At 39.4% G+C, this 18658-nt stretch overlaps 8 protein-coding genes across 8 annotated transcripts; 7 read left to right on the top strand and 1 right to left on the bottom strand. All coding sequences in view use genetic code 12, as the record gives it.

Annotated features, from left to right (window-relative positions):
- Positions 1–399: 399 nt before the first annotated feature.
- Positions 400–1952, top strand: DASC09_045710 (class II fumarate hydratase; the record flags this gene model as incomplete). The annotated part of the gene is made up of 3 exons (XM_064998170.1): positions 400–402; positions 476–514; positions 600–1952. The coding sequence occupies 3 exons, from the start codon at positions 400–402 to the stop codon at positions 1950–1952; spliced, it is 1395 nt and encodes a 464-aa protein (XP_064854242.1).
- A 309-nt stretch (positions 1953–2261) lies between these two features.
- Positions 2262–2777, top strand: DASC09_045700 (uncharacterized protein; the record flags this gene model as incomplete). Its single annotated transcript, XM_064998169.1, has 1 exon — positions 2262–2777. One exon carries the CDS (start codon positions 2262–2264, stop codon positions 2775–2777), a length of 516 nt encoding a protein of 171 aa, XP_064854241.1.
- Positions 2778–3066: 289 nt separating this feature from the next.
- On the top strand, positions 3067–4506 carry DASC09_045690 (uncharacterized protein; the record flags this gene model as incomplete). The annotated part of the gene is made up of 1 exon (XM_064998168.1): positions 3067–4506. The coding sequence occupies one exon, from the start codon at positions 3067–3069 to the stop codon at positions 4504–4506; it is 1440 nt and encodes a 479-aa protein (XP_064854240.1).
- A 1316-nt stretch (positions 4507–5822) lies between these two features.
- Positions 5823–6464, bottom strand: TIM23 (protein transporter TIM23; the record flags this gene model as incomplete). The annotated part of the gene is made up of 1 exon (XM_064998167.1): positions 5823–6464. One exon carries the CDS (start codon positions 6462–6464, stop codon positions 5823–5825), a length of 642 nt encoding a protein of 213 aa, XP_064854239.1.
- Positions 6465–7955: 1491 nt separating this feature from the next.
- DASC09_045670 (uncharacterized protein) lies at positions 7956–8993 on the top strand (the record flags this gene model as incomplete). The annotated part of the gene is made up of 1 exon (XM_064998166.1): positions 7956–8993. One exon carries the CDS (start codon positions 7956–7958, stop codon positions 8991–8993), a length of 1038 nt encoding a protein of 345 aa, XP_064854238.1.
- An 814-nt stretch (positions 8994–9807) lies between these two features.
- FLC1 (flavin adenine dinucleotide transporter) lies at positions 9808–12510 on the top strand (the record flags this gene model as incomplete). The annotated part of the gene is made up of 1 exon (XM_064998165.1): positions 9808–12510. The coding sequence occupies one exon, from the start codon at positions 9808–9810 to the stop codon at positions 12508–12510; it is 2703 nt and encodes a 900-aa protein (XP_064854237.1).
- Positions 12511–13638: 1128 nt separating this feature from the next.
- Positions 13639–14742, top strand: DASC09_045650 (uncharacterized protein; the record flags this gene model as incomplete). The annotated part of the gene is made up of 1 exon (XM_064998164.1): positions 13639–14742. The coding sequence occupies one exon, from the start codon at positions 13639–13641 to the stop codon at positions 14740–14742; it is 1104 nt and encodes a 367-aa protein (XP_064854236.1).
- A 330-nt stretch (positions 14743–15072) lies between these two features.
- Positions 15073–18573, top strand: VSB1 (Vsb1p; the record flags this gene model as incomplete). The annotated part of the gene is made up of 1 exon (XM_064998163.1): positions 15073–18573. One exon carries the CDS (start codon positions 15073–15075, stop codon positions 18571–18573), a length of 3501 nt encoding a protein of 1166 aa, XP_064854235.1.
- Between the last annotated feature and the right edge of the window lie 85 nt (positions 18574–18658).

The raw sequence follows: 18658 nt of genomic DNA, 5'->3' as shown, positions 1-18658 counted from the left end.
CTTTGAGTATTGTAGTATGATTCACTATGTTAGAAGGGATAATATGAAAGATCATATTTGTGATCTGATGGGTATAAAACGAATCTGAAACCGCCACAAGCAATTTTCAGGAGGCTTTCCCATTTTTGCAGCAGATATTCTCCTGGTGATTAATAACGGTGATATCCATTTGAAAATACATTAGATATCCAACCATAATTTCTTCAGAATGTACTCGATGGAGCCCAGCTGATGGCATTTATAGTAGTAGTCTATATGTCTTCATCCGCCGATCCTCCGGGGAAGACAAAAAAAAAAAAAAAAAAAACCTCCATAAAAAATACTCTGTTACTCACTCCTTCCATCCCTCACTCACTCATCCTGTTCTTTATTGGAACTCTTCGACACCACCAGCACATAATGGTAAGAATCAGCCTTCTTTACAGTCAATTGGTATAATTGAATAATGTTGATACTAACCGAGACCTTTTTATAGACCGCTACAAGAATTGAGACCGACGCTTTTGGAGAAATCGTGAGTTGATCATCTTATTTATAAACTGTGATTCCCCATCATTATCATCATTATCATCATCAACTTACTAACACTTATTATATAGCATGTCGACGCCTCCAAATACTGGGGTGCTCAGACCCAAAGATCCCTTCAGAACTTCGACATTGGTGGAGCTGCCGAACGTCTTCCTGTTCCTTTGATTCGCGCTTTCGGGGTCCTCAAGAAAGCTGCTGGTATCGTCAATGCCACTTATGGCCTCGACCCAACCATCGCCAACGCCATCCAGACTGCTGCCCAAGAAATCATCGATGGTAAGCACGACTCTGAATTCCCATTGGTGGTATTCCAAACTGGTTCCGGTACCCAATCCAACATGAATGCCAACGAAGTCATCTCCAACAGAGCCATCGAATTGTTGGGAGGAGAAAAGGGTTCCAAGAAACCAGTGCACCCAAACGATCATGTCAACATGTCCCAGTCTTCTAACGACACTTTCCCTACTGTGATGCACATTGCCATTGTTGGAGAAATCGTCAAGAAATTGATCCCATCGATCACCGAGTTGAGAGATGCGTTCCAAGCCAAATCCGAGGAGTTCTCGAAAATTATTAAAATTGGTAGAACACATTTACAAGACGCCACTCCTTTGACTTTAGGTCAAGAGTTTTCCGGGTACGTCCAACAATTGACCTTTGCCATCCAAAGAATCGAATCGACTCTTGAAAGAATGAAGAATTTGGCCCAAGGGGGTACTGCCGTGGGTACTGGATTGAATACCAAGATAGGGTTTGACGTGACCATTGCCACTGAAGTCTCCAAATTGACAGGAATTGATTTCAAGACCGCCCCAAACAAATTCGAAGCCCTCGCGGCCCACGATGCTCTTGTGGAATGTTCCGGAGCTCTTAATACCGTGGCGGTATCGCTTTTCAAAATCGCTAACGATATTAGATACTTGGGTTCCGGTCCACGCTGTGGGTACGGGGAATTATCGTTGCCAGAAAATGAACCTGGCTCGTCTATCATGCCAGGTAAAGTTAATCCTACCCAGTGTGAAGCATTGACCATGGTTTGTGCTCAAGTGTTTGGTAACCATGCCACCGTGACATACAGTGGGGCATCGGGACAATTTGAATTGAACGTGTTCAAGCCAGTGATGGCGAAAAACTTGTTGAACTCCATTCGTCTTATCGGTGACGCTTGTCGTTCTTTCAGAATCCATTGTGTTGAAGGGATCAAGGCTAATGAGGAGAGAATCGAGAAGTTGTTGCACGAATCATTGATGTTGGTCACTGCTTTGAACCCTCATATTGGTTACGATAAGGCCTCGAAGGTTGCCAAAAATGCCCATAAGAAAGGGATCACTTTAAAGGAGTCTGCATTGAGCATGGGGTATCTTCTGGAAGAAGAGTTTGATAAGTGGGTTAGACCAGAGAACATGCTTGGACCAAAATGAGATTCTTACAAGAAATTAAAATGTTTAAAAATGTTTTTTAGATAATCGTCAAGTAGATGGGAAATAAACACGTATGATAATAATTGGAATGAATATGGTTAACTGTGTAAAAAAAAAAAAAAAGAGTCTTGTGGCTCTTCGTATCTTCTCCTTCGGGACGACTATAAGGTTCCGAAGCGAGAAAAAAAATTTGGCTCTATAAAAAAAATTGTGCTTTCCGCAAGATGACTAAAATAGTTAAATATATCATGGTTTAGTAAATATTCGGTGCCAAATATTAATAATAATAATATCAAGGAAGATTTGCAAATGATAGGATCCAAGCTATTTCCATGGAAATCAAACGATTGGAAATCTAAACTACTTCCATGGGAATCGTCATATATGGATTCCAAGAGTCATCGTCATAACCAGGATAAGAATTCCATCAAAAATAATAACAATAAAAATAAAAATAACAATAATAATGCCAATAATACCAGTAATAATAATTACAACCTTGGGAAATCAAAAAGACACTCCTTGGACTCTCTTAAACACGGCATCACTTCGAGGATAATCAGAAGATCAGGGTCCTCGGAAAGAACCAGGGAGGTGATCACCAGAGCAGACCTTCTAGCCCACAGTCCCCGCCATTGGAGTACGACACCTAAACTGAGATCCCCAACCTTCGAAGATCTTAATGACGACGAGCATCAAGTGGTGAGTTACCAACCGGAACCGGATAATGAAGAAGAACCCGACAACTTGAGCCGATGGGACAGTAGGGACACAGGACGGTTGAAGCTACGGTTGGTGGTTGATTCAAGTATCCCTATTCTTTGATAATGATGGGACTGTTTGTACTATTATTCTCTTGTATATGATATTCTATTCTATTCCATTCTATTCCATTCCAAGGTTAATGTTTGTGGTTATTCATGTGTGAGGCGGTGGTGGTGCGATTAGTGGATATACGTCAAACATTTTTCGCACCACAAAAACGAGCATTGTTCTTTTTCATCTTTATTATACATCATCATTCTACGCTACTATATATCATTTGTATACATCTCTGCCAAAGACTGTCCCGTCATCATTATAATATACACTATATATTATCACATCAGTCATAATGTGCATCCTTCTAACAACCTCAGCGCATCACCAGTACCCGTTCATCTTAATATCCAACCGGGATGAGTATTATCGACGAGCAACGTCAAGGGCTTCCTTTAGCCACCAAAACCCCCAGATATTGGCTCCCTTTGACCTTGCAAAACCTACCCACGGGTCATGGATAGGCGTCACCAAACAAGGCAGGGTTGGGGTCTTGGTCAATTATCGTGACACAGTACCCAATGACGAATTACCCAACAATAACAACATTTTATCAAGAGGCAGTATCGTTACCGACTTTTTAACTTCTCAATTAGCTCCTGACCAGTGGCAACGACAATTCGCGGAAAAACACGGAGATATTCTCGAGAAGGTTGGAGGGTTCAGCTTTTTGTTTGGGGTATTGGATTTCCAAGAAACTGACTTGACCTCGTCTCCTCCTGATAACCATCATGTCGACGATCGTCACAGGAACTCCAGATCCTCCATAACTCCTAGACGTATTCGATCTCTCAAAATCATTTCTAATCGTGGTGGCTCCTCAGAGATTTTCGTGCCGTCACAGGACGAAATTTCTCAATTGCACACCGATCCGAGTCTTTGTGATTCGCCTTCAATCAATCAACACGCCGCCCCGATTTCTACAAACAATTCTAATGACAATAATCTGCAATCTCAGGAGACTATAAAGTCATTGACTGATGATCCTCCATCGACAATTCGTGAAAACAAATCATACATTGGTCTTTCAAATTCTCTTTTCCTTAGCCCATGGCCAAAAGTGCTCATTGGAGAAAATTTGCTCACCAACCTCATTATCAATTCTAGCAATGAAAACTGGGGAGAACAAAAACTTATCAAAGAGCTATTCAAATTGTTATCCTTCAATTGCTTCAAGAAATCGAAACGCCCAACAAATGATGATAACTTTAACGGTACATCAACCCACGCAGAGAATCATGAAGATGATGCCTTGCCATTCATGGAATCAGTTGCTGAAGAAATGAAATCTTCAATTTTTATTCCCCCATTAAAAACTAAGTATTATCATGATCCTGCCTATTCTAACGATCCATACGTTGGTGATTATTACGGAACAAGAACCCAGACCATCATTTTACTAAGGCACGATGGCCAACTAACTTACATTGAGAGAACTTTACATGAACTAGACTGTGTGGAGATTATAAATCCTAATGATCGTGATGTGAGTTATAGTTTCAACATATTCAAAGAACGGAAAATCTTTGAAGTTACTAAATTGGCAGGGGAACCAATAGAACTATCTGATACCAACGGGAAAAGAAATACCGTTGCTAATGGGGATCATAACGGTTACAAACATGATTCGGTGGATTTAGAGCCACTGGATTTTGATTTTAATGATGCTTTCGAAGATGTGCTGAATTATGCCGATGATGAAACCAGTGTCTACAGTAGGTCGTTAAAACCATAGTGACCTTTTATTGCTCATTATTATTATTTTCATACGACCAATAAGAAGAAATTCGGTTAGAATTTGATGACGTGAGGCATTGAAAAATAACTGATTATCATTTAATCTATGTGAGGTTTTTATATCCTCATATTTTTTTATTCTGCGCTTTTTGGTCAGAGATTTGTATATTGGGGTTCTCATCCACTACATCATATTTTTGCTTCTCGTTACTTTCTTTTCAAAAATATTGATTTTCTGACATTTTATCTCCATTTGTTTTTTGTTTCTTTATTATGTTGTTTTGTTTTTGTTGTTTTTTTTTTGTTTTTTTCTTCGACGCTGTCTTTGTTTGTTATTGCTGCTGTTCGCTTATATTTGTGCTTTTCCTTTGCTTTGCTGGTCTTCATGATGGTTGTCCTTTTCTGAACAGCCAAAACATTTCTGTGGTTACTATTTTTTTGTTTTTTTTCATTTTATGATTATTATCATACTCTCGTTATTTGCTTATATTTGCTAACGCGTTTTTATTATTATATCAGGGCACTGTTGCTAAGTTATCTTTCTTTTCCATTTGCTGTATCTGCGTTATTACAGGGGCCATTCTTGCTGATAATGTGTATCTTTTCTTCATTTCTTTGTTGTTGTTTTTTTTAGATGAAGTTTGATGACAGATAATTTTATCATAATTTATATATAATATAAGTATACCATCCATCAAATGATTTTGATTTATTTATTACACTCAGGTATTTTCATTGTTTGAAGAGCTATTATATACATTTATTATGTACAAGATGAGGGCCCCATCCAAGTGATGCCCTCGATTAAACAAGAGGGAGGACAGGATATATATAAAAAAAAAGAAAAAAGATAGATCAAATAATTAGTTGAAGAAAGAGAAAAAAAAAAAACATAATCAAAGATTCTAATAGTGAAAAAAAAATAGTACAATGATAGGAGTGAGAAAAAAAATATCGTGAAACCGTGAGCAAAATGAGGAATGAGAGAGGGAGAACTAGATGGAGGAAAATCGTGTTGGTTAGGCAAACTGTTGGACCAAAACCAAAACGATTAATCAATGAATTATGATACTTTATGAGGGAACAAGAGCAGAAACGGAGTTGTGGTTTTGAAGTAAACAAAAACAAAAAATTGAAAAACTGTTTGTAGGAATTTTTTATTTTTTTTTTTTTTTTTTTCTTATTTTTTTGCTGCAATTCTTTCCTTCTGGGACAACAATAAGAAATCAAAAAAATGTTTTTGAAATCACCGGTGATATAATATCATGCAAACATGCAAAAACAAAAGAGTATTTTTCAAAAAAAAAATTCAATCTAGTTTGCCAATCTCTTGACACCACACCAAGCAGCAGCGACCCCAGTCATCAAGGCAGCACTGAGCCCCATTGGTTTCAACCCTTTACTACTCTTGAAGATAGCCCCGGTCAAGAACCCTGCGGCAAGAGAGTTCCAGTCATCGTGTTTCCCCTTGAGAGCCCCGAAGGAAGAGTTTATTATATTGTAAGTGATGGCCAACACCCCGGCGCTGTTGCCTAAAAATGGACCTCTTTTGGTGATGTGGTTCAAAATGGTGTTCAATCTCAATTTCCCACTGGTGGTACCACGAGGAATGTTTCTGATCCCTTCGACGAAACCATAGGCCCCACCAAGGGAAAGCGCTGATAAGTAAACGGTCCCAGTCCCATAACACAAATCATCGTTGAACCCACGGGACGGAAGGAACCCGTTTTGAGACCCTTCAGAAGAAAGAATGGATTCCCCTTCAATGTCAAGATACTCAACCCCTTTTTCAAGTTCGGCAAGCGGGTGCAATTTCGCAGCATCAAGGTTGATCGCTTGGTTAAGACTGGACACTTGAGATGGATCGAACCCAAGTCTTTGTTGAAGGTCGTTGTTGTTGGCGGCGGCCACGGTCTTTGGCTCTTCCGGTTTGCTGGATCCCCACAAAAATGACATATTATATTATTATTACTATTCTGTTATAATTACACACACGCGCACATACACACACACAGAATCGTCTGATATCTCACTCGCCACACACAGTTAATGTGTAGGAAATTCCCTTTATTTTTTGAAAAATTTTCGAGATTTTTCCCACCCACCGGTGCCCGGTATATCACGTGATAAAATGCTAATCTATTATAATATTGATAACCCATTATTACAATAATTTTGTTGGGAAGATATATGGTGAGTTTGAATATATTATTAGTGATTGGGTAAGTAATTCTTACGATATAGTAAATATCAAAATATCATCACATACATAACGATGTCCGAGAGGGGATTATCTTCCAATCTGTCCAGAGGGTCTGTCTTACCCTGATACATATAAGCAGGGTGTAGAACACCTATCTTCTGTGGCCCAACATGGCTCTTTTTTATTTCCTTTTATTCGTTATTTAATGATACTAATAGTGGAGTCTCCCCGGTTATTGGGTTATTTTGTTTCAATGCACTATGCTATTATTCACAAAAGGACGACGTTATTAATAAATTGATGATAGTATCCACTTGGGAATCATATGGTTTCTAGAAAAAATAAATATCCTCTGATTTGGTGGGAAATAAAGAATTCTTTGAAACAAAGTTTATCCAATGATTCCAAATAATAAAGGGAATTTAATAATAATATGGAGAAGCAATAGCTCCAAATTACTTAAGTTTCCGCACGTGTCTCATGATGGAGCTCTTTGTAAACCTGTACTGTAAGTTTATTCATTGGTATTTTTAAAAACTTGAGGCTGTTTGATCTGTGACCTATGAAAGGTAATACACTATGAGGATAATACAAAAAAAAAAAAAGGTGTAGATAATTTTACCTTCTACAATGATTGACACTAAATAAACATACTATTCTTTAAGAGTTCGGTGATGATAGTGGTCAGATTAATGGGAAGGTCTCATAGGGATTGTAATACCATCATGATATTTGACTTCACAGCGACCAAGACCTTACAAGTAGTTGTCATTGAATGAAGCAAAACCTGTCTGATCACATTGGGAATAACTATTCTTGAAAATTATTCATAAATCTCTACAAGTAACTCATTAGCTCATGAAGTAATGAATATCTGCATAGAAACCAAAATGAAGAGGAATATAAATGGTTGAAAAAAAAAAAAGTGGACCTAATAATGAAAATAGAGGACACCTTATATTATCACTCTTAATACCCGTATTTAACGGCAATATCTATACACAGTGTTTTCTTACATCTTGACATTGGTATATATATATGGTGGCATACCGATGGGATCCCCACCAACAACCAACCTCCGGTCATGTGTCTATCACGTTTTCCATACAGCCGCCCCCCAATCAGAAAATAATTTCGAGGGTTATCGGTCGATATTTCTTTTTTTTTCACAAGTACACCAAACTCTTTTTTTTAAGTGATCTCCCAGCCATTCTCTTATCTTGTCAACTTATCTTTAATCAATCATGTTGGAAGGCTACTTTGCTGGCGTCCAGGAACGTGTACTTTCCCGCAGCTGGAACATGGAAGGGATTGTGCTTGCCTTGGTATTAGTCACGGTGGGGCTTTACCTCGGTGGGAGCTATGCCAACAAATCCAAGTTTGAATCTTGGATTCGTGAACAATCAAAGAACTTGGAGTCCCAATTCTTCCAAGTCGGGGTTTCCAAGAAAGAATTGTTTTTCAGTGATGACGAACAACATTATGTCAGTTATGCCAGTGGTCGTGTCAACGTTGCCCAATTTATCATGAAGTTTACTTTGGAAAGTCGTCAAAACTTCACGGTGTGGCTCATGGAACACGTTTTTCATTTCTTTTTCGAATCGATTGAGGCCCTTAACGATGAAGTGGAAATCACTGCCACTTTGCATGACGATATTAAAGTTGATCCATTTATCTGTGCCATTGTCAACAAAGATGATATGGATAAGAAAAGAAAGGACAATTACTTCTTGTCATTAACCAAGACTTCTGACTCTGACAAGTTGCCAGTCGAATACGTTTACATGTCTGAATCTGCGGAAATCAACGATGCGTTGTGGACCCCAGAATTGAAAGAATTGTTGGAACAAAACGTTGATTTGATTCAGTACATTGCCTTCACCGACCAATCATCTGTGCATCCATTTTCATTGGACGAGACCAAGCCTAAGTTTAAAGCGTATTTGAAATTGAAGTTGAAATCCGACAAAAGCTCTTTGGCCAGAACTTCGGAAATCATCAATAGATTCCTTGAACTCATTGATTTTATTGCTTCCAAGAAATTCAAGATCCGTTCAGAAGTCAGCAAGAAGATTGCCAAAGTTAGAGAAGCAGAAGTCAAGAAATTGCAAAAATTAATCGATCAAGATAAGAAGGAGCAATTGGAAGAACAGAAATTGGAAGAAATGAAAAAACAAAGAGAAAAGTTGAAGAACAATCCAAAAGAGTTGGAAAAGTTGGAAAAGAAGCAAAGAGAAAAGCAACAACGTAAGATGATGAAGAAACAGAGAGTTAGAGGATGATTGAGGAATGGCGAAGTATTTTAACTTTGTCTCCTTTTTGGAATATATATATAAATATACATGTGTATATATCTGTGTAATTCTCTTAGTATTTTTTGTTTTCTTTCTCCATAATTCTCTTGTTTTTATTTAATTTTAAAATAATAATAATAATGATTATCATCAATAATTTTTGAAACTGTTGTGTCTGGAATGTTGTGATACACAGTAAGTAGCATACCGAGAATCAAATTGCGTAGAGAGATAGAAAGATAGATGATGATGATGATGATGATGATGATGACATGGATATAGCCCCCCTCGATGTATAAGCAGCGCGCACTCACACGTGACATTAGTATGGGATACCCCCTTCACACCCGGCAAAAAGTAAAAATAACCCTGCGACAAACGAAAAAAACAAAAAAATTTATAAAAGAAAAAAAAAAAGAAATGGATATATATAGAGATTTTGCTCTAGTTATCACCAGATCATCGATAACTGGTATATTATACATAATATATATATTATAGGCCCCTGTCACGTATTTCTTGTGTCTTTGTTTGTTTTTGGTGGATCACTACTCTGACATATATCGTTCACATCGTCATTTTCATCTCATAACACATCAACAACGCTATTGCCACTTTTCACTCCTTCCGCTTTTTTTTTTATCCTGGGTGACATATTGTTCTACACCTCAAAAAAAACAAAAAAACAAGTATAATTAGCCCCAAACCTCCCTTCCTTCTGTCGTTGTATATATTATTATTATATTTATAATAATAATCATAATAATATATACAATATATAGACGGTGAACTATCTGTCAAAATGTTGGTTCTATCTCAAATAGTGCTCTTTCTCTCTTGCTGCCTCACTTTGACCTCTGCTAAAAGGCTGCTTAGTGCCTCGTCTCTTGTGCCATGTATGGAGAACTCATCCCTCACAGCCACGACTTTCGAGGTCAGCTTCAACCCAGAATCACGGACTCTTTCTTACAACTTGGATCTTAACACCACCATCAATGGTTATGTCAATGCTAAAGTTGATGTCTACGCTTACGGGTTCAAAATCATTAGTGAAAAAATCGACTTGTGTGATTTGTCATTCAAGCAGTTTTGCCCACTTTACAGCGGTGAAGTCATTGTCGATTCCGTGGAAACCATTGATGAAAAATATGTCGATATGATCCCAAACATTGCTTACACCGTCCCAGATATTGATGCCTACGTCAAAATCATGGTGTACGACTCAAACAGCACCAGCCTTGCTTGTATGGCCGCCTATTTCACCAATGGTAAAACCGTGGCCCACACCGGGGCTAAATGGGCCACCGCGGTGGTTGCTGGTCTTGGGTTGTTTGCCTCTGCCTTCTTGTCGACTTTTGGTAACTCTAACGCTGCCTCCCATATTTCAGTCAATGCCTTGTCACTTTTCACTTATTTCCAATCAGTGGTTCTCGTGGCTATGGAACATGTCGAATCGGTGCCTCCAATCGCCAGTGCGTGGGCTGAAAATTTATCTTGGTCAATGGGGTTGATCCGCGTCGAGTTCATGCAAGAAATCTTCCGTTGGTATATCCAAGCCACCGGTGGTACCCCAACATTATACTTGAAAGGTGCCGCTTCTGAAAAAGCCATCTTTGTCCAAAAAAGAATTGTCGATTACCTTAGAAAAAGAGCTCCAGCTCTTGTGGTTAACTCATCCGATTCTTTAAGAGTTTTGCGTGGTATTAAGCGTATGGGTTATGACCAAGCTATCGAAGTCACATCGATTGTCGTTACCGGTTTCACTTTCTTTATGTTGTGTGGTTATGTTTTGTGCTTGTTGATCTTGTTTGTTAAATTCTTTATTGAATTCTTGGTCAAGGTCAAAGTCATTAAGAACCCAAGTACCGCAATTTATTTCCGCACTAACTACAGAAGTATCCTCAAGGGTGCCCTTTTGCGTTATATTTCCATTGGGTTTGTGCAACTTACTGTGTTCTCACTTTGGGAATTCACCATTCACGATTCTGCCGCGGTTATTGTTTTGGCAATTCTTTTCCTTGTTCTCGTGGTTGGTATTCTTGGCTGGGCTACTTATCGTACCTGGGTGTTTGGTAAGACTTCTGTCGAACACTACAAGAATCCTGCTGCCATTCTTTACGGGAATCAATTGGTTTTGGACAAATATGGGTTTGCCTACACTATGTTCAATGCCAATAAGTATTGGTGGGGAGCCATTTTTATGTCTTACTGTCTTATCAAGGCTATCTTCATTGGGTTGTGTCAATCTAGTGGAAAAACTCAAGCTTTAGTCATTTGGCTTTTGGATAGTGCTTATCTTACCGGGCTTATCATCTACAAGCCATACTTGGACAAATCGACCAATGTTTTGAATATTGTTATCTCCAGTGTTACCGTGGCTAACTCTTTTATGTTTGTGTTTTTCAGTAATTTGTTCCAACAACCGGCTGCTGTCTCATCAATTATGGGGTGGATTTTCTTCATTTTGAACGCTGCTTTCTCTTTGGTTTTGTTGGTGGTGGTTATCGTGTATATCGCCATGGCTTTGTTATCTAAAGTTCCAGATTCTAGATTCCGTCGTGCTGGTGATGATAGAACTTCTTTCCAAAGAAACTCCGCCATGTTTGCTGATGAAAAGTCGTTACAAGATAGCATGAATGGCTTGAATAGTGACTTCATTGGTTCTCCAAACCCTGGTGCTGAAGAATTGCTTGATTTGGGTAAAGTGGCCAAGAACCATCAAAATAACTGGGAAAATGAAATTTATAAACTTAAAGATATGGTTAGTTCTCAAGGCGATTTGATTGAGGAGACCACTAATGAAGCTTTACAGTTACGTTCGAAATCCACCATTGAACAACTTCGTAATGTTAATTCTAACCAACCAAGTTATAATGACAATGATAAAATTGGTCTTGAAGATGATGAGCCAATCCAAATTGTCAAACCAACCTTTGGGTCAAAACTCTCGAACACTTTGTTCAAGCGTCAAAATTCTGCTGGCGCATCATATGGTAATTCCACCGGTGGTGGTCTAAATTCTTTGACCAGAAAATTGAGTGCTATCAAGATGTCGCGTAACAACTCTCAATTATTGAAACGTCAAGTTTCCATGAATGATCATTCTGCTTTAGGTGCCAATGGTGCCCCAGTTCTGGGTAATTATACCTCCATCCCAATGAATTCTGCCCCAAACTCTCCAGACCCATCAGCGCTTATGAGCCCTGGTAGAAATCCACTGTACCATGGGCGTACATTAAGCCAAACCCCAATGACTTCTTCAAATGATGAGGAATTCAATTTTGACAGTACCCCATCTGGAGGTGATGTGAACTTGAACTACAGTGGTTATAATTCCAGTCAGCCGATGACGGGAATTGATGTCACCATGGGTGGCCAAAACCATGCTCCTGCAAGAGTTTCAAATAGTCCAGTTTTACATGACACTTCTGGGGTCAGTGAGGCAGATAATAGCAGTGGCCGTTTAATGGGCGGCAGATATGCTAGTAACTTGGGACAACAATGAATTTCCAAATGATTTTTTATGTGTTGTCTTGTCTTCTTTATTATCTCATCACCGAGAATTGGTAAGTTCTCATTTTCTCAACTGCATTTACATTCACCTATATCCATTGATTTCACTTGCAAAAAAAAGACAAACAAACAATGACACCTGAAAAAAGGGCAAAGGTTTTTGGGAGAAAGTCTGGATTCAGTTTGCTGATTTTTTCTTTTCACCTCTCTTCTTTTTGGTGTTTGTTTTGTAGCCTTCGAGCGGGTTTCGAATCTTTTGTTTTCACCTTCCTTATATTCTCTTGTACCACTACTTCCATGATATATCATTCAAATATTATTAAAAAGATAACCTGGGTTCTCTTTGTTGATGATTTGTGTTGATTCTTGTTTTGTTTTTCTTTTCATGTTTGAATGAGTCTACTCGTATTTATTCCCTGTTTTTTTTTTTTTCTTCCCCTTGTTCTTATTCTTACTCTTATTTTTATTATTATTTTCTGTCAACTTTTTTTTTCCTTTTTTCCCCCACCCACCCTTTCTTTCTTTTCTGTTAACAATCATAGTTTATTCTGATTGATTGATTTTTAGGCGGCTGATTTTTTGATTTGTGATTGCCGTATCATCAGTGTATTAAATCCCTTTATCACCACTTGTTTTTTTATTATTACTAGTGTCTTTGTTTTCATTGCATTTTATTGGTTATATTATTATATATTACTATATTTGATTATTGAATTTGTAAGTGCATCTCATAATCAACGTGAATAACCTTTGCGATGACATAACCAAGTAAGATCCTCATTTTCTCTTTCTTTTTTTTTTTTTTCTTCTTCCTTTGACTTCTCTGCAATGGCAGTTGCAAAAATACCCATTTATGGCAAAATCAGAGGAAACAACAGACAATAGACAATAAAAAAAAGCCAGAAACATTGCCACATTAGGCATTGAAGTCCGCAGTGCACAACGGTCGCACGTGACCTGATTTCGCTTCGGACGGAACGATTATCGCTGACAAATTGGGGGAGGAGAAATTTCACTTATATAAGTCACATTGATCTATCAATAGGTTACTCTGTTGTCACTAATTGGATAAATATACATATTAGCAATCAATAGTAATACTAATAATAATAATTATATAATGTCCCAAAGCACCACTTACCAGAAATTTGTCATCAAAAACCAGCCGGTCAATGGCTTCAATTTTGACGCATCTTCTCCCGATGCCACCTTCCAGCAGGTCACCAGTGAGGTGCCAAGTGAGCTCCCTGAAGACCATCTTCTTGTGAAAACCATCTACGTGTCCAATGACCCTGCTCAAGGGTTCTGGATCTACTCGAATTTCGGCAGTGCTTACGGTGGCAAGATCCCGGTGGGGGGCAACGTTCCTGCTCTTGGGATCGGTAAAGTGGTGAAATCAACTTCCAAAGACTACGCACCAGGAGAATACATTTGTGGGCATTGTGGATGGAGCGAGTACGCTGTGCTTAATACCAAAGATTCCAAATTATTGTATAAGGTCTCCACTGCCGGGGACTGGGATCCTACTAAAGTGCCGTTGCAACACCAAATGGGGGCGTTTGGTGCTACTGGGATCACCGCGCTCGCTGGTTTGGTGGGAGTTGCCAAACTTGATATTGAAAAAGATCACGGCTTGACCTATCTTATTACCGGGGCTGCGGGGGCCGTGGGGACCATGGCGGTGCAAATTGCCGCGAACGTCCTCAAGGCTAAAAAAGTGATAGCGGTGGCCGGAGGGGCCGAGAAATGTAAATGGGTCGAGTCGTTTGGCGATAGTGTCGTGGCCGTTGATTATAAAGACGCCAATTATAAAGAAAACTTCAAGAAGGCGTTGGGCGATGACAGAATCAATGTTTATTTCGACAACGTTGGGGGTGAAATTTTCAATTATGCGTTTGATTTCTTGGGGATGAACGCCTCTGTGGTGTGTTGTGGTGCCATTTCCTCCTACCGTGGGTCTGGTCCACAACCATTTTACAAGTTGGGAATGATTGTCACTAAACGATTGTCAATCCAAGGATTCATTGTCAGTGATTACATCGCCCATTTCCCTGAGTACAAGAGCAACCTATTGAAATGGTACCAAGAAGGTAAAATCTCCCCAGAATGTACCACTGTCGACGCCAGAGGTGACAAGTTCTCCAAGATTCCTGACGTATGGAATGGGCTTTTCAGCGGGTTCAATAAAGGCAAACTCATTACTCAGGTTGGCGATGATAATTAACAGAAAAAAAAAAAATGAGAAAAGATAATCCTGTTGATATTTTCGATGTGGTTGCTTCCTGGATCATCCCACACTGTTTATGTATGTTATTTGTTTATGTAATTAACGAGAATTACCAATTGTGTGCACTTCGTAGTCTTTTTGGGGAATGTTTTTTATCGGCGGGCAGAAAAATTAATTAGTGGATTCTTTTTTTTTCGCTTATCGCAGCAGAAAATTCCAGTTTTTTTAGGGGAAAAAAAAAAAACAGAGGTGAAAGACTCATCCTTATCACCCATCCATTCTTCCCCAACACCCAACACGTTATTCTTTAATTTAGTTAATTACGGAATGCTGTACCGTGGCTCGCTGGACTTCAGTCGTTCTGGTCACGTCTTGGGTACTACTCCAGTCGCCATAGACCCCAATCTATCCTCAACTAATCATGACCTGCCCGCCGCCGCCGATGAGGCAACACCATTGATCAATAGTGAACTTCAAGTTCATCAAAAGACAGCAGAGTTGTCGACTATCGATTTCGAAAACTCCCAGAATGGCCCAATTGACGATGGCGCATTGTTCCTTGATGATGATTCCGGGAATTTCAATTATAACCCTTATTATTATCAGCAGCAGCAGCCAGCGATAACTTCACCATCTCAGCCATTATTCAACCCATTGAACAACACAACCTATGGAACCATGGATGAAACCCGTCCTCAAGACCTTGAATCATTTAATGCCCTACTAGGAAACCCCTCTAATGAAGACCACTTTGAAAATACCGAGACTCGCTCGGTATCGTCGATCATCAATTTCACCAGAAAACTCAACCGTTCGGTGTCAAGCAAACTCCTCAATATTCATGGACCTACCAACCCCCAAGATGAACCATTTGGTGCTTCCTCCTCCTCCTCCTCCCCTTCTAACTCCATCAAAGATCGCCTTCTTGACCCGCTTAGCGCCCTTGCCGTTGAATCCATGAACCTTTTACCTTGTGTGTTCCTTGGGCTTTTATTAAATGTCCTTGACGCGCTTTCGTACGGTATGATCGTTTTCCCAATTAATCAGCCATTATTCGCTGATTTGGGCCCATCAGGGCTTTCGATGTTCTACGTGTCTTGTATCATCTCCCAACTAGTATATTCCCTTGGTGGCTCCTCGTTCCGGTCGGCAATTGGCTCGGAAATGATCGAGGTGACCCCTTTTTTCCACTCCATGGCCATCAACATCATGAATCTGATTGGCACAGACTCTTCTTTCAAAAACAAAGACGCAATTGTTGCCACCACCATCGTATGTTATTGTACCTCAACATTGTTGACCGGTCTTGTTTTTTTCCTTCTCGGTAAATTCAAATTGGGTCAACTTATCGGATTTTTTCCCCGTCATATCTTGATTGGTTCGATCGGTGGGGTTGGTTATTTCTTGGTGGTGACGGGAATTGAAATCACCTCTCGTTTGGATACCACTTTCGCCTACAATTGGCCGACTTTTGTGTTTCTTTTCCAAGGAGTGACCTTCATCAAATGGTTTTCTGCGATACTTATCACTGTGCTCCTCATTCTCATGCAGAAGTTCAGCAAGCGTTTGGCATCATTTTCACTTCTATTGCCAGTATATTTCATGGCGATCTTTGGACTTATTCATTTCTTCATATGGATTGTTCCAGGTTGGGACTTACAAATGGCCCGTGACAATGGGTTTATCTTTGACATCAAGGCACCAGTGATGATGGAGAGTGTTGGATCTGCTGTATCAACCGTTGCCTCTTCTGAAAACGAATCATGGTATCATTTCTGGACTCTCTACAAATTTTCCAAAGTCCACTGGTCACTTATCGCTAGCCAATTTCCATCAATGTTGGCGCTTACATTCTTTGGTATGTTGCATGTACCAATTAATGTTCCTGCTCTTGCAATCTCCACTAATCATGATAATGTTGATTTGGATCGTGAACTTCTTGCTCATGGCTATTCTAATTTCCTTTCTGGTCTCGTTGGTTCGATCCAAAATTACTTGGTATATTCAAACTCCCTTCTTTTCATTCGTTCCGGGGCAGGTGATAGTAGACTTGCTGGTATTCTTTTGGCCGCTACTACCGCCATAGTCATGTTTATCGGTCCTGTACTTATTAAATTCATCCCAGTTTGTGTCGTTGGCTCCCTTATTTTCTTGCTCGGGTATGAATTGATGAAGGAAAGTTTGTACGACTCATATTCTAAATTATCGACATTCGACTACGTCACCATTATCGTCATCATCGTTACCATGGGTCTCGTGGACTTTGTTTACGGTATTCTTCTTGGGGTATTGATCGCGTTTATTTCGTTTGTTGTGGAAAATGCTAATCAGAATCCCGTGAAAAAGGTGTTTACTGGTGAAGTGGTTCGCTCAACAATTAAACGTAATACCCTCACCAACAGTTTCTTGAAAAACGTCGGTAGCCAAACTTTGATTGTGAAACTTCAAGGTAATATCTTTTTCGGGTCTATTGGTTCCATTGAACGTGAGATCCGTCAACGTTTCACTGACAATCAAAGTGAGCAATATGGGTTCCGTTATTTGATCCTTGATTTGGGATCGGTATTGTCAGTTGATTACACTGCAGCAGAGGGTTTCCAAAACATCAAGAACTTCACTGTCAAAAATAACTGCTATCTTATTTTATCATCGATTAGTAGCGATGGGATTTTTGAATCGCTTTTGAATGTCGGGGTCCTTGAAGAGCAAACTTGCAATTCCACTACTCAACTATTCCATGATCTTAATTCTGCCCTTGAATGGTGTGAAAATGAATATCTCACTACCCTTTATAACATGAAGCAACGTCGGGGCTCAAAGAGCACCCGTAGTGGCTCTCAAGCTAGCCAAATCGCTAACTATGGCGCGTTAAATGCTTCTTCGCGTATTCCATCTCAACAACACCAAAAATCCGCCAACCCACCTCCACAGCCCATAACTATGACCTCTTCTAGCTTGCAAATCCCAGGTGGTGGAAACAATTATCATCAACAAGAGGAATATAAATACAATCTTACAGAATCGTACTTAAACCCAATGTCATTGATGAAAAATCCAAATGGGTTTGGATCTCCTCGTCAGCGGAACATTATTAGGGCCATCACCAAGCTGGTGGATGAACAAAATGACTTTAGCAGAAACGAATTTGGACATAATGTTCCACAAATTTTTGATGATAGTAGTAACTTAAGTGACGCAATTGCTCAAACTATTAATTCTGAATCCCAACTTAAACCTCCAAGCAATGGTGATTTAGATTCTTCGATGAAACGCAAAGCATCTGGAAGTCTTAATGGTTTTAACGAACAAGAATACCAATTAGTGCTGCTTCTTAGAAAGACCTTCCAAGGTGCTTCTGCTCGTCCTGATGCATTTTGGAAACCATTATTGCCATACCTTAAACCGGTTTCGATTCCTCGTGGGAAAATATATGATCCTGCTGCCCCGGTTTCGGAATCTTTATCGAATGATCGGACCAATGAGGATGGTGATGATGATTCTGTTGGTCATTTCTTTATTCTTGAGTCTGGTTTAATTCAAATGAGTTATGATTTCAATAGCCGAGGCAAGGTACTGGAAACCCTTGTCCCTAAAACTTGTTTTGGATCACTTGGGATTAAGTCTGCTTCGGTGGCTAAGCGTATGAAGAACGTTAGAATAACTGCGCTTAAGGACTCGAAAATTTGGAAGTTGAGTCACGAATCGTTCAGCAAACTTTGCAATGGGGCAAAGACCAAAGATGTTGCCAATGAATTGTTGCTTGTTGAGGTGAATTTGTTAAGCGAGAGGTTTGATAAAATTACTGGATATATTTTGATTTCTAGTTGAGCTTTATTGTGGATAATATTGAGACGAAGACGTTTATAGAAATTTTATTAATATTTTTTTTTCCCCCTTCTTTTGCATGTGTATA

This window comes from Saccharomycopsis crataegensis, assembly GCF_037102585.1.
Source record: "Saccharomycopsis crataegensis DNA, jcf7180000000084, whole genome shotgun sequence".
Taxonomy (NCBI): domain Eukaryota; kingdom Fungi; phylum Ascomycota; class Saccharomycetes; order Ascoideales; family Saccharomycopsidaceae; genus Saccharomycopsis; species Saccharomycopsis crataegensis.
Note: the sequence above shows the minus strand (reverse complement) of the source record. Positions and strands in the feature narration are given on the sequence as shown.